The 22,678-nt window shown below is 46.0% G+C and overlaps 1 protein-coding gene across 1 annotated transcript in view; it reads left to right on the top strand.

Annotated features, from left to right (window-relative positions):
- Positions 1-7,216, top strand: part of LOC141117036 (transgelin-2-like) — a 54,475-nt gene extending 47,259 nt beyond the window's left edge. Inside the window, exons 2-5 of the mRNA XM_073609617.1 lie at positions 1,035-1,243; positions 2,877-3,042; positions 5,390-5,492; positions 6,368-7,216. Coding sequence (XP_073465718.1) covers positions 1,061-1,243; positions 2,877-3,042; positions 5,390-5,492; positions 6,368-6,509 — 594 coding nt within the window. The 5' untranslated portion in view covers positions 1,035-1,060 and the 3' untranslated portion in view covers positions 6,510-7,216. The remainder of the gene's footprint in view (positions 1-1,034; positions 1,244-2,876; positions 3,043-5,389; positions 5,493-6,367) is intronic.
- The last annotated feature ends 15,462 nt before the right edge of the window (positions 7,217-22,678 follow it).

Here is a 22,678-nt window from a genome sequence, read left to right on the forward strand (position 1 = left end):
AAGCGGAATTGAGCAAGAAATATAGGAATATAGGGGGGGAATTTTTGATTTAAAGGGGAACGATCGTCTTATTGAGGTCTTTGTGATAAACACGTGAAAGAGTTCATTATGCTGTAAAATTGCTGTATCAGCGTATTTAAAGCCTAGTTTCCATGTACAGTGTATAAATTATATGTAGGCAAAAGAGCAGCCATATTTGTTCATTACATATTATGGCTCTGCTTCCTTCCTTAGCAGTGCCGTACAATGGTTGCACCTTGTTGATCCTCTGATCTCATCGCAAGTCAACCAGTCAGGGTTTGTCTGGTTGAAAACAAAAAACTCTTTCTTCTACGACGTTATTAAAGCTCCTTCCACATAAACCACCACGAGGGGGCAGTAGAGCCACATATTTACTGCCCTTGATGGCCCACAAACAAGCGAACATTGGACTGCTTGGATGAATACACACATACTTGCCAACTGTCCCGGATTTGCCGGGATGGTCACGCTTTTTAGTAAGCTGTCCCGCTATGGCTCAGTCTTGGGATCCTGTTTCCTGGTAGTTGAGTGTGAGCTGTCCATGACAGCTTGGTCACAGTACTGGGGATGCCAATGGAGTGCACCCCAGGATAAAAAAAAAAAAGAGACGCTTATTTGTGGCAATTTATCATTAGGATCTGTGCCTAGGAATTAGGTCATGTGGGGGAGCTCAAAACATAAGAAAAGAAGGGGCATCTCTAGGAGTATCAGGAAAACATACTTTGGACCTGAAGTCTTCTGATTCTTGGGTGGGACCAACATGGTGGCTTCCTTGAAGACTTATCAGGCACTATGGTCCCAGGACCGAATAACTATGCTTCCCTCTATTTTCAGGGGTTTGAATGTGCGGGGGAGCATAATTTTTTTTGCACTTTTTTACTTAAAATAATGGGATTTAATAAGGAGGACATTGTTCCTGCTGGCTTGTGGAAGCATAGAAAAGTCTACTTTAAGAAGCTTGTTATGTGATCATCGAACTGTAGTAATATTTGCTTCAATGTTTTTTCTTGCAGAAACCCCAACTACCAACACTTACAAAATGGCAAACAAAGGACCATCCTATGGACTGAGCAGAGAAGTCCAGTTGAAGATTGACCTGAAGTACGACCCGGAGCTGGAGAACATCCTGGTGCAATGGATTAGTGCTCAGTGCGACAATAAGGTTGGCGAACCAGAGGAGGCTGGGAAAATTGGCTTTCAGAAGTGGTTGAAGGATGGCGTGGTGAGTAGACTAGATCGATGATGGGTCTTTTACCTGTCTTTGTGTAGGGAGGTTGTTGGAAGTTTGATAGAGCCAAAAGTAATCAGCAGTATCCTTTTGGTGGGACTCTTGGAATACAGACTGGGACAGAAGGTAGACCATGCCTCCACAACTATTGTAGTTGGAGGACCTGCCTTTCCAACGTGAAATAGGTATTATGGGTATAAAATTAATAGTGGATTAACGTTTTCTATTGTGGTGAACTTCTAAAGCCAAATCACGCATTGTTGCCATAGACCAGTGGTCTCCAAACTGCGGCCTGCGGGCTGGATGTGGCTCTTTGCTTGCCTTTATCTGGCACTGGAGGGAACTTTCCTCCCACTGATATCAATGATGGGGCATCATTCTTCTCAAAGGGGATAAGACAGGCTTTCCCAACTTGACGATCCAGATTTCCCCTTCCTGGCCAGACTTGGCTGGTGGTCTCCTTCAGTGCCCCATAACCATTAGATCATCTCATGATCTGCTGGAAATTGGCTGAATTAGGATACTATCATCTAAGGCAGGACTACACATCCCATGAGGCATTGTAAAACTCTGACATTCACAGACATGACTAGGCATGATGGGAATTGTAGTTCCTGAACACCTGGAGGGCCACAGTTTGAAGACCCCTGATCTAAGGTCTATAGTCATAATTGAAATAGTTGCTTGACCAACCTTCCATTGCTTTAAAAAGTCAATCTGGTTGGAGCTTACACAGGTCTAATGTCTAACCCAACCTCCAATTGACTGCAGTTGGGCGTAGTGATTGGCTATTCAGATATTCAGGGCTATAACATGGAAGAAAGGGGAAAGAGTTACATGCTTCTTCCATACCGGGTATTTCTGTATGTTCTGGGGCAACTGAAGATGTTGCCTTGCCTTACATGGGCAAAGCAAAGGTTAACGGCAATGTAAGCTTGTACTTAGCTATACCATTATTTATGCCCAGATCACCCCATTTGAAGCCCTGAATCTCCAGAACTTAGCCACCCAAGCAAGGCCTTTGCCTTTTGTGACTTCAGGAGCCTTGGTCCAAACCTGCCACTCCTTTTCCAGTGGGGCAAATCTCATAATTGGAGAAAAAAATAGAATAGCAAATCTCACCACAGGATGGGCTGTGGAGATTCCATATATAGAGCAGTGCCAATGTCCCAAATCTACATTTACATTTAGTTGTATGATTGGTGCCTACAAAGTCCATTTTTCTACTCCTTTTGGTGTATTTTTGAGAAATCTCATAATTGGCCGTTAAGGTCTCTCATTGGATAACGGGACTGTAGGGGAATGTCAGAACTTAAAGCTGTACATTCAATGGTAAGGGTAATCTTGACAAAAAGTACATGACAAGTTGACTTTATGGAATCCATTGTTATTAGAGGTTTACTTAACCTATTACAAAGAAGACCAAAATCCCAACCATGAGATTCATTAAAAGCACAGCAGGTCAGTGATGAGATTTATAAAGAGTAGAAAGTTTAACAGGTGATTGGGTGAACTTGCACCTTGAGAAACGCAGTTGTTAGGCAGGTCAGCAGAAAAGAAGAGGCAAACCTTAGCCTGTACAGAGTGTTGGTGAACCTCACCAAGTTCCCTTCTTCTTCCTCTACAGATCGTGTGTCATCTGATCAACTCCCTTGCTCCGGGTTCAGTGGGCAAAATCCAGTCCTCCAGTATGGCCTTCAAACAGATGGAGCAGGTGTCCCAGTTCCTGAAGGCCTGCGAGAAATATGGAATACCGCCTTCTGACCTATTCCAGACCGTCGACTTGTGGGAAGGTGAGAACCATAAAATAATGTCCATGTTTGAAGCACTACAACACTTTTCAGCACCTGTAGTTCTGCAGAATCTGTGTCCCCTCCCCCCATCCCCCCCCCCACACACACACACCTTTCGACTACTTTTGAGCCCATTCTCAGCTTTCTCCCTTCCGTAAGCCAACTAGGCATGTGCAAAAACCAAAAAATGTGTTTTCTTGTTGCGGGTCGATTTTTTAAGTTACTAATTTTGTTTTGTTGCATTCATAATGAAATTCATTGTGTCATTTCATTTTGTTTTGTTTTTGATCGGATTCAAATTTTTTAGATGGATTTGAAGTATTCAAATCAAATTGGAATAGAAAATTTTGAATCCATCCAAATACATTGTGAAGAATAGCTGGTTCTATTCTATTTGAAATTCGAAATGTCGTTCTTTTTAAAAGTCGAACTTCGAAATTCAAATTTTGGAAGACGGTTATATTCTATTTTTTTCTGATCTATTCCTTTATTTTCTATTCTATTCTATTGTTTTACTCTATTCTTTTCTATTCTGTTTTATTCTACTTTATTCTTTTCAAAATCCAAATTTTGGAAGACAGCTATATTCTATTTTGTTCTATTTGTTCTGATCTATTCCTTTATTTTCTATTCTTTTATTTTCTATTCTATTCTGTTGTTTTACTCTATTCTTTTCTATTTTATTCTGTTTTATTATTTTCAAATTTCGGAAGAGGGCTATATTCTTTTTTATTCTATTTTTTTCTGATCTATTCCTTTATTTTCTATTCTTTTCTACTTTATTCTTTTCAGAATTCAAATTTCAGAAGATGGCTATATTCTATTTCATTCTATTCGAAAAACGGCTATATACTTTTTGATTCTATTTTTTTTATTCTATTTTTTTCTGATCTATTCCTTTATTTTCTATTCTTTTCTACTTTATTCTTTTCAGAATTCAAATTTCGGAAGACGGCTATATTCTATTTCATTCTATTCGAAAAACGGCTAAATTCTATTTTATTCTATTCTGTTCTAATCTATTCTTTTTGAATTTTGGAAGCCAGCCATATTCTATTTTATTCTATCCTAAATTCGAATTATGAAATTCAAATTTTGAAAGACAGCTATATTCTGTTTTATTCTATTTTTTTCTGTTCTATTTTTTTTTTCTATTCTATTTTTTTCTATTCTATTCTCTTCTACTCTTTAATTTTATTTTCTGTTTTATTCTATTCTTTTCGAATTTCAGAAGAGGGCTGTATTCTAACACTAATACACAGAGTCTTTGAAGGAAATCAGCAATATGCTTTGCAATTTCAAATTTCGTATTTGAATCTAATTTGAAACCAATTCGGATAATTAGCTTTTCTGACAAAATTTTGTTTCATTATTTCGGATTCGTTTAAATTCATTACTAATGTAATTTGGAAATTCGGATACATCTGAGTCTCCGAATAGAAAATTTTGTCCGATTTTTGATTGGGAACGAAACAAACCACACGGTCTAAAGCCCACTTCTTTATAAAAAATAAATCTGCTGTGCTAATATCTCAAGCATTCACACAGCTTTCACCAATCTCCAGATTTTGCCTAATATGATTATTTCCTCCTAAGATCATCAGCTCCATCTGGTGGCCATAATGCTGTATTTTCCTGCAAAACCTCAAATCAGGAAAATACCATATTATGGCCACTAGACGGAGCTGACACTCATAGGTTATAAACATATTAGTCTGTTTATGAGAATTATTTTTGATTTTTTTTTTTTATAAAGACCCCTTTAAGTGGGCCTACAGAAGGGACATATTTAAAGGGATTTTTTTTTAAAGACAGACACCAAAGGATATGTATAGTCAAAACTTGTTTAGTGTGAATGGTGTAGTGAAGGTTTACAGCCCAGGGGTTATTTTTTGCTGCGGGGGGCCCTTTCGGGAAATTTTTCTTTTTCTTTTTTTTTTTTTTTACTTTTTACCCCAGACATGCAACTGGAAGTGAGGAAAAATAAATAAAATAAAAAAAAAAATTAAAAATCAAGGGAAATGAACAAGGAAGGTTTAGAACTTCTGTCCGTTTTTGGCACCCACTGGGGAAATTTCCCACCACTCCCTGTTCCAATGACACCCTGTGTGTGAAGGTGGGACAGGGTAAAACAGGAAACTAGGGAGAAAATCTCCCCTATAGGGACCCAGAAACACAGCAACAGGTTCCAACTCTTCCTCACTCCATTGAAAACTTAAAGAAAGAAAAAATATTAATATCACTTTTTAGTAGTCTTATCGAGTGAAGATTTTTTTTTCTCAACAGTCAAATGCAACAAGTCGATCGATAAAATTACAAAAAAACTGAACATTTATTTATTTCACAGGAAAAGACATGGCCAGCGTCCAGCGGACTTTGATGAACTTGGGTAGTTTAGCCGTTACAAAGGGCGACGGACATTTCAAAGGAGACCCCAACTGGTTCCCCAAGTAAGTTATTCTTACCTTTCACAAGTAAAACCAAAGGAGGTTCAAATAATACATTTTCAAAACAAGTTTCTTTATTCATACCATGTGACTGAAATTTAGACTTGACGATTTAATGTTTGAGGAATTCTTGGAGAGTTAATGTCCCTGATAGCTTCTTCTATTTCTTGGGGATTATAGATCCCTTAACTGAGTTCCCGGGTCTGTATACCTGCTGTGCCCATTATAATGGGTTCCCACCATCCCTGTGCTGAGTTCCTCAGTCTGTGCACCTGCTGTGCCCGTTATGAGGGTTCCCACCATCCCTGTGCCGAGTTCCCAGGTCTGTACAACTGCTGTGCCCATTATGAGGGATTCCCACCAGCCCTGTGCTGAGTTCCCAGGTCTGTACACCTGCTGTGCCCATTGTAACAGGATCCCACCATTACTGTGCTGAGTTCCCGGGTCTGTACACCTGCTGTGCCCATTGTAAGGGGGTCCCACCATTCTTGTGCTGAATCCCATCCCTGCGCAGAGTTCCCGGGTTTGTACATCTGCTGTGCCAGATATGAGGGGTTCCCACAAACCCTATGCTGAGTCTCCAGTCTTGCACACCTACCGTGTCCATTATGGTTGGGTTCCACTAGCCCTGTGCTAAGTTCCTGGATGTGCACACTTGCTGTGCCCATTGTAACGAATTCCCACCATTTTTGTGTGCCCGGGTCTGTACACCTGCCATGTCCATTATGAGGGGCTCTCACCATCCTTGTGCGGAGTTTCCGGGTTTGCACATCTGCTGTGCCAGTTTTGAGAAACGTAACAGGGGTAACTGGGGCATACAAAAATGGTGAGTGAAAAAGGACGCAGCTAAAAAATACATTTTTTCTCTACCACTTTAGGAAATCCATGGAGAACAAGCGTGGATTCACTCAAGACAAACTAAAAGAAGGGCAAAGCGTCATCGGTCTACAGATGGGCACCAACAAGGGCGCCTCCCAGTCCGGAATGACCGGTTACGGCATGCCCAGGCAAATCCTCTGAACGCCAAAACCACTAGAACCCCCCTGGCCAGAATCGGGACACGTCAAGCACTCATCTCCTAGCTGTCTCCTTTCTCTGCTCTCCTCTCTTATCCTCCCTGGTCCTCGGTACCCAGAAATCATCAAGGACAGCGTCTAGGCCCCTGCTCAAAGTGATCGGCAAGACGGAAGAGTCCAATACTTTCTCATCGGTTGTCCTCCAATGCATGTGATTGTTTAGACCAGGATCAAAAAGAAGCCTGTGTTTTTTTGTTTTTGTTATGTCCATCAGGGGGAAAATTATTTAATTGGGGGGGGGTGTAGGAATTTTTTTTTAACGTTTTTTGGGTGTTCGGCAATGCCTTAACATTCCACATGTGCCTGCTACTTTTTTATAGTCTTGTGACCAAATTAAGCCTTGAGATAAAGTTGTGTTTTTTTTTTTTTTTGTTTTTATTTTTTTTTACGATTTTGTTTGGTTTCTGATTCTGTGGCTGGTGATATTTCCCATGCTGCTTTACAAGCTTATTGCGGTTGCTGGTGATTAAACCATCATCGGCGTAAATAAAAGAAAAAAGAAGGGAACAAGAGTTTTAGCTGTAGATTCATTCTTAATAAAAGGACTGGGGTGGGACCTTTGCATCTTTTTGGCTCTGCTGTCTGATCTCCAGATCCGATACTGAAAAATATATTTCTGACCTGAATAAAGACCAATCTATGTTTATAAAATGTGAGTGTTGCCATGGACAGGTTTTCTTTTTTTGGGTCCTTGCAGCCGTTGAATTTCAAAGAGATGGTGACGTCCTCCTCATATGATAATCCTGATGACCAGCCACTCATGTTAGAACACCTTTCATGGAAGGAGGTTTTACTTCATCCTCAACACACTCATACTCAACTCCTTCCATACTCCTCATACACTCCATCTGTCTAAATTTGTGTAAGCATTTGTTCGTTGGATGGCACTGGAGCTTACACATGGTTACTGACATCCTCCTCACATGGCGATTGGCTGCTCATTGTATCACGGAAGGTGTTTTTTGGTCACACGTGGCCCTTTTGCCCCCCCTTCTCCTTGTGGCCTTCGGTGGCTTAAAGAGACTCTGTTGCTTTGTCCTAATAGCTAGTCCACCCTCAACCTACCCAGACTCACCCCCCTCCCCAAAGCTCCCCAGAACCCAGTCACTCCATTCCTCCAACTGTCAAACCTTGTGTAAGCTCCATGTTGGATGGAGTGGCAAATCGCCATATGAGGAAAATGTGATCCACCTTGTGTATGGTCTGACATCATCCAACATGAAGCTTACACAAGGTTTGACAGTCTGAGGAATGGATTGACTGGGATCGACCCAGCATAAGCTCCTTATTGGATGGCGTTGGAGCTTAGACAAGGTTGAGGACGTCCACTTCACATGGCGATCTTGGACATTGGCCACTTGCTCTCAAGCACTGTATCACGGAAGGTATTTTTTTGGTCATGTGTGGCCCTTTTGCCCCATCCTTGCAACCTTCAGTGGTTTGAGAAGCAAAACTGACTCTGTAGCTTTGCCCTGAATGCTAGTCCCCCCTCAACTCACTCATACTTACCTTCCCCCATGCTCTCCAGTCAATCCATTCCTCAGATTGTCAAACTAGTGTAAGCTCCATGTTGGATGGTGTCAGACCTTACATAAGGTTGAGAACATTCTCCTCATGCCACTAGCCACTCCATCCAACATGGAGCCTATACAAGGTTTGAAAGTTGGAGTAATGGAATGACTGGGGAGCATGGGGAGGAGGTGCAGGTTGAGGGTGGACTAGCTATTAGGACAAAGCAATGGAGTCTCTTTAAATTCTCAAGCCACTGGAGGCCATAAGGAAGGGGGTAAAAAGGCCACACTTGACCCAAAAAACACCTTCCATGAGACGATGCTTTAGCATGACCAGCCAATTACCATGTAAGAAGGACATCATTAACCTTCCATAAGCTCCAACACCATCCAATACGGAGCTTACATGAGGTTAGACAATTGGAGGAATGTAGCAACGGAGGAGCATGGGAGGAGGCAAATAGGAGTGGGTTCAGGGTGGACTAAATCAGAGCACTGTAATATGAAAGGAGGTTTAAGAGTTTAAGGAGACTCTGAAGCTTTGCCCTGAATTCTAATCCACCCTTGACCCACCCATACACCCCTCCCCCAATTCTTCCCAGTTGGGCTATTCCTCTGAATGTCAAACCTCTATAAGCTACACCTTGGATGGTGCTGGAGTCGAACTTACACAAGCTTGAGAGCTTTCTCCTCATGTGGAGCTCTTGGCAAGTGGCCACTCATGCCAGAGCACTGTATTATGAAAGGAGGCATTTCCGATGGCTTTAACAAAGCAGTACATCGGTCGAGAGGTAGCCTAGCAAGACTTTTCACAGAGTGGGTAAAGTGACAGGGTCCTCCAGATGTTCTCCCAATGATAAAAGCTACACTTCCTTGTGTAATAGTCCCGGAGACCCAACAGGAGACAAGAGGAAATCTCTCCAAAGTGAAAGAAAATTCCCTTTTAGACAGTTGACCCCACTGGAAGAGTCTACCCTATCCCTTTTCTAACGAGAACCATAACATTTAGGGTTCCCTTTGCTTCTGGTCCTTGTGACAGTAGCCTCCAGGACACATGTCAGATCACCTCAACTTGGACACAGACAACAAAAAGAAACCCAACATGGGTTCTAACAACTTCCTACTCTATCCAAAATAAAAAAAAAAAAAGTTATGGGAGTTATACTTTAAGTAGGTGTGCTCCTCGGTAGTCGTAATGTAGCCACCTTAAAGAAAGATTCCATCCAGGTCGACCCACTGTTTTAATGGAGTTTGACATGCCTGCTGTACAGAGACAAATATTGGGGCTCCCATTACTGAACTGAAAATACTGTTTTCCTGGCTCTCTCTGGCTTGAATACTTTGAGCCACCCACCTGGCATGCAGATTATAAAGTTACTTGGAGATAGAAGTCCAGGGATTTCCACCAAAACCGAAATATTACTTTTTGACAAACTGACAACTGACCCCCTTTAACTACTACCCAGCTTAAGAAAGACCCAGAAGCTTTGAATTTGCATCCATCAAGATGAAGCCAAAAGCAGGAACTTTGCCTCAATCCTCCAAAGTCACTCAGGCAAACCTAAATATTTTATGTAGCAAGCTGCCAATGTATACAGGGGGGAGACGGATCGGTGGGGGTCGTGTTCGACAAAGAGGATCAGTTACTGCGCACAATGAGCGGCCGGCATGGAGAGTATTATAACAAAAACCAGGGATTGTTTTGGTGTAGTAAATCCTTTTCCTAACATCGGGAGCTGTCCTGACTGCCTGAAATTGTAGGGCAAATTGTAGAAGAAATTAAAGGTAAACTCCAGGGCAACAGGTAAATACGCAGATGAAATACATATATGGGAACGGTTTTATCTACAAAAGGATTTAAAAATTTCTGTACATCCAGTCCTATATTTTATACTGCTCTGCCACTCCTTTTTTCTTCCACATGGCTGTCCAAATGCTCAAAAGCAGTTCAAAATTAATAACACCGTGGTTATTGGGTTAAGGTGACAGGGTCTCTTTAAACAAGACGCAGGAGCATACGAAAAGCCTTTCTATCTCTTGGCTGACCCCTCTCCCTGTATTCCATCCCTCCTCCTCGGCCTCTCATGTTTTCTTTTGTAAGTGAATAAAGAATGTATGTTTTCCTTCAGCCGGCTGTTCCTGAGAAAAACGATTCTGAGAAGAGGCCTGTTCTCCCTCAACCCACCGATGCCTGATGAGGAACACACGCTGAAATACGTGGCCCATTCAGAAGATAGGCCTTATCTGGGTCTCCTAATCATGAGGGCAGGAAAAACTGTACGACCCTTGGCACAGCGCAGAGTTGTGTTATAGATGTTCAGGGCTCATTCATACCAGACTGGCTGGTTGCCCAACCCAAAGTGCAGAGGCAGTCCAGACGCAGTCCCAACTAAAAGTCCAGACGCAGTCCAAATCAAAGTGCAGACACAGTCCCAATGCAAAGTCCAGACGCAGTCCAAATCAAAGTGCAGACACAGTCCCAATGCAAAGTCCAGACGCAATCCCAACACAAAGTCCAAACAGTCCCAACTAAAAGTCCAGACAAAGTCCCAACTAAAAGTCCAAACGCAGTCCAAAACACAGTCCAAAACACAGTCCAAACGCAAACCCAATGCAAAGTCCAGATGCAGTCCCAACCAAAGTCCAGATGCAGTCCCAACCAAAGTCCAGATGCAGTCCCAACCAAAGTCCAGACGCAGTCCCAACCAAAGTCCGGATGCAGTCTGAACACAGTCCCAACCAAAAGCCCAGACGCAGCCCCAACCAAAAGCCCAGACGCAGCCCCAACCAAAAGCCCAGATGCAGCCCCAACCAAAAGCCCAGACGCAGCCCCAACCAAAAGCCCAGATGCAGCCCCAACCAAAAGCCCAGACGCAGCCCCAACCAAAAGCCCAGACGCAGCCCCAACCTAAAGCCCAGGCGCAGCCCCAACCTAAAGCCCAGGCGCAGCTCCAACCTAAAACCCAGACGCAGCCCCAACCTAAAGCTCAGACGCAGCCCCAACCTAAAGCCCAGACGCAGCCCCAACTAAAGCTCAGACGCAGCCCCAAGCAAAAGCCCAGACGCAGCCCCAACCAAAAGTCCAGACGCAGCCCCAACTAAAAGTCCAGACGCAGCCCCAACCAAAAGCCCAGACGCAGCCCCAACCTAAAGCCCAGGCGCAGCCCCAACCTAAAGCCCAGGCGCAGCCCCAACCTAAAGCCCAGACGCAGCCCCAACCTAAAGCTCAGACACAGCCCCAACCTAAAGCCCAGACGCAGCCCCAACCTAAAGCTCAGACGCAGCCCCAAGCAAAAGCCCAGACGCAGCCCCAACCAAAAGTCCAGACGCAGCCCCAACCAAAAGTCCAGACGCAGCCCCAACTAAAAGTCCAGATGCAGCCCCAACCAAAAGCCCAGACGCAGCCCCAACTAAAAGTCCAGATGCAGCCCCAACCAAAAGCCCAGACGCAGCCCCAACTAAAAGTCTGAAATGCAGTTCCAATAAGAAGTCCAAACACAGTCCTAAGGAAAGGTCCAGGTCCAAACCAAAGTGCAGATGCAGTCCCAACGCAAAGTCCATATGCAGTCCAAACACAGTCCCAACTAAAAGTCCAGACACAGTCCCAAGGAAAGGTCCAAGTGCAAAGTCCAAACGCAGGAATTGTCCAGACGCAGTCCCAACACAAAGTCCCATCGCAAAATACCAATGCAGTTCCAAGAAAAAGTCCAAACGCAGTCCCAATGCAAAGCTTTGCATGGCATAGGGCCAGGTCTGCCCACACTAGCGGGGTGCAATGGTGCGACACAATAAAATGATGCAGGCATATATTTTGTTGCAATGCACAGAATTACCATTGTGAACCCATCAACATGTAAGCTTTGCACTGTGGTGCGGTAATACACAGGAGCAATGCACATTATGGCATGTGATGTTATCCTGCACTGCGGCACTCCATTCATTATGAAGAGGTTTGCCAGTGCGGTATACATCTGTGGTAGGAATCATTTCTGTATATATTTGGCAGCAGGTCCACCTCCTTGCTGCAAAATATTTGCACACAGCTGGAATTATGTAGTTAACTAAAATGTCATATAAACTCTAACAGGTTAATATTTGTAAATCTGCAGTTTACATTAAAATGATCCCCGGTGATCCTGCCATAAAGGTTCTTCCTGTTATAGGGTGATAACACTCTGTCCCCGTCTCCCAATTGTGATCCTGTGTTGTCACCCCGTCACACAGGCTTCCGATAGAGACTACAAGAAGCCCTTTCAACACTCACTCTGGCCACCAGGGCCGGGACAAGGGGTGGGCAGGAGGGTTGGCTGCCCTGGGCGCAGCGGTTTACTGTATGGATGGGGGCGCCACTGAGTTCATTCTGACACAAGGCAGATGACTGCTGGGGGTAGCCTCCCCTAAGCTCACACGTTCCGGCAGCTGCCCATTACTGCTCCACAAAGTCCCTGTGGGAAAAACTAAATATTTATGAATAAACACATGGAGAGAGCGAGGAAGAGGATTCTAATCCCGGGAAAATTCCAGCTCAATCCCAGATATTTATAATTGTTTTTACATTTTACCATAGAGACAAATACAAGCAGAATAATTGGCGAGCCAGCCGGAGGACTGCACAGAGGCCAGAGGTGTTGGGGGGGTCTGGGACAGATGGAGGCAGCTGGTTACTAGGGGGGGGGGGTTACTAGGCACAGCTGGGGTTTGAGAGGAAAAGAAAAAAAAAAAAGGGAAGAGCCTTGAGAAAGAGGAACTCCGCTCCAAACAGAACCTTATAGTCTGTAATGGAAAGATTGATTAACCCTAAAGTGGAACTCCGGCCTTCCCTTCAGTCGTGCACAGCTGTACTGGATCCTCCCCTGGACTCTGATGCCACCGCACACTGTGAGCTTCTCACCATGTGCATTAGAAGCTGCAGCAAGTCAGATGGAGCCCCACCTTATTTCCTGGCTGAAGGACGTCCAGCATCATCTAGTGCCTTCCTCCTCAGCCTGACTGTGCCTGGCCCGCCCCTTCCCAGCCTAACTGTCCCTGGCCCGCCCCTTCCCAGCCTGACTGTGCCTGGCCCGCCCCTTCCCAGCCTGACTGTGCCTGGCCCGCCCCTTCCCAGCCTGACTGTCCCTGGCCTGCAACTTCCCAGCCTGCCTGTCCCTGGCCCACCCCTTCCCAGCCTGACTGTCCCTGGACTTCCCCTTCCCAGCCTGACTGTCCCTGGCCCGCCCCTTCTGAGCCTGACTGTCCCTGGCCCGCCCCTTCCAGCCTGACTGTCCCTGGCCCGCCCCTTCCCAGCCTGACTGTCCCTGGACTTCCCCTTCCCAGCCTGACTGTCCCTGGACTTCCCCTTCCCAGCCTGACTGTCCCTGGCCCGCCCCTTCCAGCCTGACTGTCCCTGGACCGCCCCTTCCCAGCCTGACTGTCCCTGGACCGCCCCTTCCCAGCCTGACTGTCCCTGGCCCGCCCCTTCCCAGCCTGACTGTCCCTGGCCCGCCCCTTCCCAGCCTGACTGTCCCTGGCCCGCCCCTTCCCAGCCGGACTGTCCCTGGCCCGCCCCTTCCCAGCCTGACTGTCCCTGGCCCGCCCCTTCCCAGCCTGACTGCCCCTGGCCCGCCCCTTCCCAGCCTGACTGTTCCTGGCCCGCCCCTTCCCAGCCTGACTGTCCCTGGCCCACCCCTTCCCAGCCTGACTGTCCCTGGCCCGCCCCTTCCCAGCCTGACTGTCCCTGGCCCGCCCCTTCCCAGCCTGACTGTCCCTGGCCCGCCCCTTCCCAGCCTGACTGTTCCTGGCCCGCCCCTTCCCAGCCTGACTGTCCCTGGCCCGCCCCTTCCCAGCCTGACTGCCCCTGGCCTGCCCCTTACAGCCTGACTTTCCCTGGTCCGCCCCTTCCCCGCCTGACTGTCCCTAGCCCGCCCCTTCCCAGCCTGACTGTCCCTGGCCCGCCCCTTCCCAGCCTGACTGTCCCTGGCCCGCCCCTTCCCAGCCTGACTGTCCCTGGCCCGCCCCTTCCCAGCCGGACTGTCCCTGGCCCGCCCCTTCCCAGCCTGACTGTCCCTGGCCCGCCCCTTCCCAGCCTGACTGCCCCTGGCCCGCCCCTTCCCAGCCTGACTGTTCCTGGCCCGCCCCTTCCCAGCCTGACTGTCCCTGGCCCACCCCTTCCCAGCCTGACTGTCCCTGGCCCGCCCCTTCCCAGCCTGACTGTCCCTGGCCCGCCCCTTCCCAGCCTGACTGTCTCTGGCCCGCCCCTTACAGCCTGACTTTCCCTGGTCCGCCCCTTCCCAGCCTGACTGTCCCTGGCCCTGTATGCAGATACAGCCAGCCTGGGATCGCCCACTCCTTCAGACTGACACCCACCCATCCAGGTATTTTGATATTTGCATAACTCCTCCCACTGCTTGCATCAGAGCCGATGGGTCAGCTATTTACAGCACACTGCCGGCCCCTCCCACCAGCCATGATCTGCCTGCACTGCATAGAGAAGCGCAGAGGCCCAGTGATGACATCACTCAAATGTAAAATACAGTATGTATTGGACACAATTTTTTTTATAATTAAAAGGCATGGGGGGGGGGGGGTATCCAGGGAAGGGAAAAAAATAGAAGATTTCCTTTACTACGTTGTCACTGGAACAGAAAGTTAGAAAAATCTCCCCAATGGGGACAAAGACAACAATTCAATCCTGACAGGGGTTCTAATCAGCCCGTATTCCTACCAAAATAAAAATGTTTTGTCTGGAGTTCTGCCGTTGTCTCTAACATTGCCCGCTATTATGCAAATGAGTTCCTCCTTTGAACCCACCCCTAAGTAGTCAGTGCCCACACAGGTTTAAAGATAGACTGGGAGTCACTATGGGCCATGTTTGTGCCTATGACCAACCAAAACTGTTTTTCTATAGGTTATAAAAGAATGGCGAAGTGTTAGAACCCCTGCAAGGTTTTTACTTGCATCCGGAGCTCCATTAGAGAGATTTCTCTGCACTTCCTGTCCCGGTGACAACATTTTACCAGACAGGAAGTGAGGAAAACTCTCCAACAGCAATACGTGAGCTTTAAAACAGGATGGTTCCTATGAACTTTATTTGGTGACAATTTTCCCTTTTGTGGTACTTTGTCTCCCTCTGCTGGAGAAATGTCATAACTGCAGGGTTCACAAACTCGCTTCATCCAACAACAGTTTGTGTTTTCCTGAGGACCAAACAGAAGCCGAGCTGTGGGGATCTGCAGGTAGGACATAAATCACAGGTGGGTGCGGGGGTGGTGGTACAACGTCTCTGGGGCCCCTGGAAGTCAGAGGGCCCGACCACAATTGACCCACATGTACGCTACTACTACGTTCTGCGGAAAACACTCCGGTCAAAGGGGACTTTTCCATTTTAGTGGCGGGTCGCAGAAGTCGCACTTGCGACCGCAGCCTATTGCTCCAGAATGCAGTCAGATGCCATGATGTCAGGAGGAAACTGGAGCAGAAAGTCAGCTGACGGCCAATAGAGTGAAGGAGGGGGAGGAGCTCTCCGCTCTGCAAGGAGCCCCCATGTCAGGAGAGGCGTCACTGGGGGGCATGTGTAGGGAGCAGAGACAAACAGAGCAGGTGAGTGCCACTGATCCCACCCCTCTTCCCATCAGTGTCATCCCGATCCCCACCACTGCCACCAATGTCATCCCAATCCCCACCACTGCCACCAATGTCATCCCACCAATGTCATCCCTATCCCCACCACCGATGTTATCCCTATACTCACCAATGCCACTAATGTCATTCCTAACTTCACCACTGCCACCGATGTCATCTCGATTCCCCATCACTGTGACTAATGTAATCCCTATCCCACCACCGATGTCATCCCTATCTTTACCACTGCCACTAATATCATTCCTATCCCACCACCGATGTCATTCCTATCCTCACCACTGCCACCAATGTCATCCCGGTCCCCACCACCACCTCCACTGATGTCATCCCGATCCCCACCACCGCCTCCACTGATGTCATCCCTATCCCTGCCACTGATGTCATCTCTATGCCCACCACTGATGTCACCCCTATCCCATCACCACCACTGCCACCAATTCCCCTCCCCTTTCCCCTCCAACACCCTGCCCCTGATCTCATCCCCGCCACCAATGGACTGATCCCACCCCCCTCACCACCACTGCTGCCACTGATCCGATTACCCCCACCACCCTCAGTGAACTTATCCCATCCCCATCACCACCACTTTCGCTAATCCAATTCCCCCCCCCCATAGGGTTTCCACATTGGGGGGGGGGCTTTATAGTTTTTTGCAGCAGGGCCCTGAAGGTTCTAGTTACGCCTCTGGGTGGAGTCCTGAGGATTTGCCCATTGAAGAGAAACGGTTGCGGGTAGGAATATACAACGTTGTAGGCGCCGTGCATAGGCTATGGCTGCCCATGGTTGGGGAGGGGGTCCTGCCTGCCTGCTGGACCTCTTTCCTGGCTGAGAGGGGCCCCTTGGTTTGAGCATTACAAATAGGCAGCTGCAACCTCAATGTGACCTACAATACTCCAGCCTCTGGGCTGAAAGGCACTACTTGCCCACACATGTACTGAGCCTGTATCAGATTGGGTGTCATGGGGGGGGGAAGTAGATGGTCATATAGATGGGATCAGAGCTACCAACCACATGTGTGCTGAACCTGTATCTGAATGGGCATCATGGGAGTTGGGCATGTAACTGATCAAGGATCTGAGCCTGTAACTGATTGGGCGTCATGGGGGGCGGTGGACATATGAATGGGATCAGAACTACCTACCGCTGCTCTCTCACATGTGTGATGAGCCTGTTTATGATTGGGCATCATGGGGGGGTGTTGGCATGTCGATGGGTACAGGATCTCAACCACTGCCCAGACCCGAGGATCGAGCCTGTATCTGTTCAAAAGTTCCCTCAAAAGGAGGGGACCCATGGATGGGAGCAGAACAGCTAACCACTGCCCCACCCACATGTGTATTGAGTCTGTATCATATTGGGCATCACAGCGGGGCACGTGGAAAGGATCAGAACCGCCAACCGCTGCCAGCCCGCCCCAGTATCCAGCCTGTATCTGATTGGGTGTCACAAGGGGGCACGTGAAAAAGGATCAGGACTCTCAGCCAATCACCTTGTTTAAACTTTATCCCAACAAAGCCCCACCTGCTAATAAATTACAGCCAGGAACAATAAGAAAATAAAAAAAAAAGTCACAAAAGTATTTTTTTACCCAAATAAAAAAAAAAAAAAAAAAAAAAATATCACAACAAACCAAAATGTATAACAAAAAGCAAAACAACAGTAAATGTAAAAATGACAGTGAATGGAAAAAGACCATAAGGAATACAATCAATCTACACATAGAAAATGTATAACAATAAACAAAACAACAATAAATGTAATAATGAAAAATGAATATAATAAATCAATAAAACATATAGAAAATGATCAATAAGGCCCCATTCACAGGCATGCGACTTTGGACTCCAAAGTCGCATGACAAGTCGTACCCCACGTTTACCAATGAGTACCATTCATATCTGTGCTACTTAAAGTTGCAGCGACTTCAAATGCTTTCGTGCGAAGTGAGGGCCATAGACTTCAAAAGTCGCGCCTGAATGACATGCATGCGGCTTTGTAGTGCACACACAGTCACATGGTCTAAGCCAAAATTGCACTTGTCTAAAGTCACAATGGAAATCACACGAGTGTGAATGGAGCCTTATGTAATGAATGTATAACAATAAACAAAACAACAATAATTGTAATCATGAGAATGAACAAAAAGGAACATAATAAATCAGTAAACAAATAAAAATGAATAAACAAAAACAAAATAAAAATACATTTAATAATAAAAATGAATGAACAAAAATAATAAGGAATATAAACAATAAATGTATAACAATAAATAAAACAAAAAGGATTTGTTACCTTTTCTGAGGTCTTGGGTAGAGAATTCAATTGCTGATGAACACCACGTAGGACAGGTGATTGATCAGGTGACTGATCCGTGGCGGATCAGGTGACTAACCCGAGGCCAATCAGATGATTGATCAGGTGATTGATCAGGTGACTAATCCGAGGCCGATCAGGTGATTGATCAGGTGATTAATCTGAGGCCGATCAGGTGATTGATCAGGTGACTGAACTAAGGCCAATCAGGGGATTGATCAGGTGACTTATCCAAGGCCGATCAGTTGATTGATCAGGTGACTGAACTGAGACCGATCAGGTGATTGATCAGGTGACTTATCCAAGGCCGATCAGGGGATTGATCAGGTGATTGATCAGGTGATTGATCAGGTGACTGATCCGAGTCCGATCAGGTGATTGATCAGGTGACTTATGCAAGGCCGATCAGGTGATTGATCAGGTGACTAATCCGAGGCCGATCAGGTGATTGATCAGGTGACTGAACTGAGGCCAATCAGGTGATTGATCAGGTGACTTATCCAAGGCCAAACAGGTGATTGATCAGGTGACTGAACTGAGGCAGATCAGGTGATTGATCAGGTGACTTATCCAAGGCCAATCAGGTGATTGATCAGGTGATTGATCAGGTGACTGATCCATAGCCAATCAGCTGTTCCAATAATCAGCAATCTACTGTTAAAGGGCTGGTGAACCAAATTTGTAACAGATACAATTTTAGGGCCCTTTTAGATCTATGAGTGTGCATAAAGGTGCGTTTTTATTTTTTTTGTAACCTAAAGCAGATGATCATAGATGAGCCTGTTTTTGGACGTTCAACCAGAGGGTAGAATGTAAAAACTGACTGGATTCCCCATTCACACATTTGATGCAGATGGGGGAATCCTCACCGCAAGTTAAGATTGCCATCGTCCCCGCTGGAGACTTTCTGCTGTCAAAATACAAAGATCAGCTACAGTGCCTACACAGTGTAAAATTCCAATCTCTCCCTGCTCTGCACATGCTCAGTTGCTCTCTATTCCTGGCGCTGTGCCTAAAATCAAAGCCATCAGAGGCTGATCGGCTGACAGCTTTAAGATTTACCATTGCTGAAGGGGGAGGAGAGCAGCAGGAATGACACAGACTGTGTGGAGGGAACACAGATTGGGGAGAGGGGGGGCAGGGGAAACGACAAAGCTTCTGTCCACATTCCTCGCCAGCTGAGCCAATACATACAATCAAACGCTCTGGAAATGCACAGATTTTGACTACAGAAAACAGAAAATTAGAAAATTTATACTTACCTTTCCCTAATTTTCCTTTCCTAGTGCCTATCCATGACAGCATACGTTTGAGCGGGGACGGAGCAACCAACCATGCGTATGCTGCCATGAAGGCACCAGGAAAGTGACAAAATTGAATACTTACCTTTCCGTAATGTTCCTTTGCTGGTGCCTATCCATGGCAGCATACGCTTGGTCCAGGGCGGAGCAACCAACAATGCGTATGCTTGGGGCGGAGCAACCAACCATGTGTATGCTGGCATGAAGGCACCAGGAAAGTGACGTAAAGTTTTTGAGACCAAGGAGAGGGGAAGAGTTTCGAAGAAGGAAGTGACTGTTTTGGGCTTCAACAAAATGGCGGCCTCCAGCAAGAAGAAAGAAGAGCTGGAGTGAAGGTAAGCATAGCCATTGACCAAAGGTTGTTGATTCCCGTTGCCAACGCATCAAATCGCGTGTTGCCTGCATATTAATGCGTTGCCATTGACTTCTATGAGCCTCCCGACACAAAAAAACACCCCAAAAAAATGAACACTGCTAGACATGTGCACTGCCGAAAAATGTGTTCGTTTTTGTTTCATTCATTTTATTTTTTTTTTCATTTTTCAGGTCAAATTCGTAAATTTGAAAATGTAAAAATATGGAAATTTGGAAATTCGAAAATTTGAAAATTCCTAAATGTGAAAATCCAAAAATAAGAAAGAAAATCTAAAATTCGAAAGAATAACTAACTAATTAACTAATAAATGATATTAAATTATATATAAAATTATTATTATTATTATTATATTAACTATTAAATTATAGGTATTGGAATTTTCTTTCAAATTTGTCTGTTAGTGAACATAACGAATACGAATTTATCCAAAGTTACGAATTATCCGAAATAACTAATGTTGTTTCTAAACAAATGGAATGTAACATTTAATAATAAATAATAATAATAATAATAATAAAAAGTTTTTATTTTTATTATTGTTATTTATTATTATTAATTCATTACGTTCCATCCGTTTAAGATATAGCATTCGCTATTTTTGGATAATTCGCACAGGCGAGCTGGAGAAGTAATCCGGCAGCGGTGGAAAAATCGGCTTAGGCATGAAAGGGTTATACAAAAAAAATTAGGCTAATTTTAGTGTTTTTTTTTTTTTTTTTTAATTCATGAAAAATTGCTGCGCAAATACCGTGTGACATGAAAAGTTGGAACGACCGCCATTTTATTCTCTAGGGTCTCTGCTAAAAAGAAAAAAAATTAAAAAAACATATATCATGTTTGGGGGGTTCTAAATAATTTTCTAGCAAAAAAAAAAAAAATATATGATTTTTACCTGTAGGAGAGAGGTGCCAGAATTGGCCCAGTATGGAAGTGGTCAACATTGGGTCCCATTCATATCTATGCAGTTTCCCTCCAGTGCGTTTTTTTTTTTTTTTTTTTTTGGAAAGGCGCAGGGACTTTTTTTTTATACAAAGCACAGTGTGTTTTTGGCTCTGTAGACTTTAATGGAATCGCATCAAAAACACATGAACGTGCATTTTTGGTGCATTTTCCTGCATGGCAACAAACACCACCTCCTACCAACATCAACACTTCCCAAAAACGCAAAATGCATTAAACGCATTAAAAACGTGCATTAAAAAAAAAAAGCGCGCATGAAAAAAGTAGGATGTGCTGAAAAACACATCATCCACACATGCATAGGTGTGAACCTAGCCTAAGAGAGGGTTATAACCCCTGTCAGGTTTTTTTTTTGTGTGTGTGTGATCTGTGACACATTGAGGAGATTTCCCTTCACTTCCTGCCCCATAGCCAAACAGGAAGTGAGAGGAAATCTCTCCAAAGTGAAGGAATCCCCTGGTTGTCACCAGAACTAGTGTGCCCCATTGGAAGATTTCCCCTCTATTACTGTTCTGGGGACAACCCAAAATTTGGTATTTTCTTTTCCTTTTGGTGACACCAGGACAAATAGAGAGGGTGAATCTTCCTAATGGGGGGCACAGACAGCAATAAAAACCCAACAGGGGTTCTAATTCCTCTCCACTGTGTCACCAAAAAAAAAAAAAGTATTGTCTTTAGTTCTACTTTAAAGTGTAACTTCAGCCAAGATGATGCGTTTTAGTGAAGAATTAGAAACATCTGTCAGGCTTTTTTGGGTTTCTGTGACCCCATTGGGAAGATATTCTCCACTTCCTGCCCCTGTGACACCAGCACAAGCATTAGGGGGAAAGGTTGTTACTGGGACAAGAAAGTTCTCATTTTTCTCTGCTCTACTAACAATGTGTTCTTGTCAGCTGTAAAAGTAATGGTGGGAAGTGCTTTGAAACCCAGTCAGGGTTATGTTGCAGTCTGTGTCCACTTTAAAGTGATTTCTCAACTTCCTGAGTGGTCACAGGAACAGGAAGTCACAGAAAACCGCCCCCAACGGGGACACAGAGGGCCAATAAGCACCCAGACATAGGGTGACCACGTGTCCCGGATAGCCCGGGATTGTCCCTGAATTCATATTTGTGTCCCGTATCCCGGGCACCTTCATTCCGGGACAATACAGTGTCCAGGAATGAAATAAGGACACACAGCCACACTAATAAACGGCACGGACGGGGGGAGGATCTGCTTGGCTCCGGCCGTTTGATGGGCACAGTGGCAGCTTTGATGGGCACAGTGGCAGCTTTTGAGGGGCACAGACAGTGGCTGTGTGTGATGCACAACTTGAACATACTTAAGTAGACAGTGTAAGAGCCCTTGCACACTGGGGCAGGGGCGGCGTCGGCGGTAAAACGCCGCTATTATTAGCGGCGTTTTACCGTCGGTATTCGGCCGCTAGCGGGGCGGTTTTACCCCCCGCTAGCGGCCGAGAAAGGGTTAAATACCACCGCAAAGCGTCTCTGCAGAGGCGCTTTGCCAGCGGTATAGCCGCGCCGACTTTTTTTACCGTCCTGCCAGCGCACCGCTCCAGTGTGAAAGCCCTCGGGGCTTTCACACTGGATACACAGCAGCGGCATTTTCAGTTCGGTTTGCAGGCGCTATTATTAGCGCAATGGCGCCTGCAAACCGCCCCAGTGTGCAAGGGCTCTTTGACTTATTAGAGGCCGCCGGCTTCGTGCAGTACAGTGTGTCACTCACAGCAGCAAGGAAGCGCCAGCTATCAAGGGCCATCTTTCCGCTTCGCTCTCTCTCCACGCTGTCTGAAGAACATGGCAGAGGTGGGCGGAGCTTGTTCACTAGCAGCTGGGGCAGCCGCGGCACGCTATGAATGCTAGGGGCAGCCGCGGCCTCTGACTGACGTCACTGGTTGCTAGCTAGACGCCGGGCGGCCGGCAATTCCAGCAAGTGAGCAACCAGTGCAGTCAGTCAACTTAAGCAGCAGATTGCAGCACTGTGGATCGGCCCTGGATGGGGCCCTCCAGACAAGTGGGGCCCCCGGGCAACTGCC

Source organism: Aquarana catesbeiana, linkage group LG13 (assembly GCF_042186555.1).
Source record: "Aquarana catesbeiana isolate 2022-GZ linkage group LG13, ASM4218655v1, whole genome shotgun sequence".
Classification (NCBI taxonomy): Eukaryota; Metazoa; Chordata; class Amphibia; order Anura; family Ranidae; genus Aquarana; species Aquarana catesbeiana.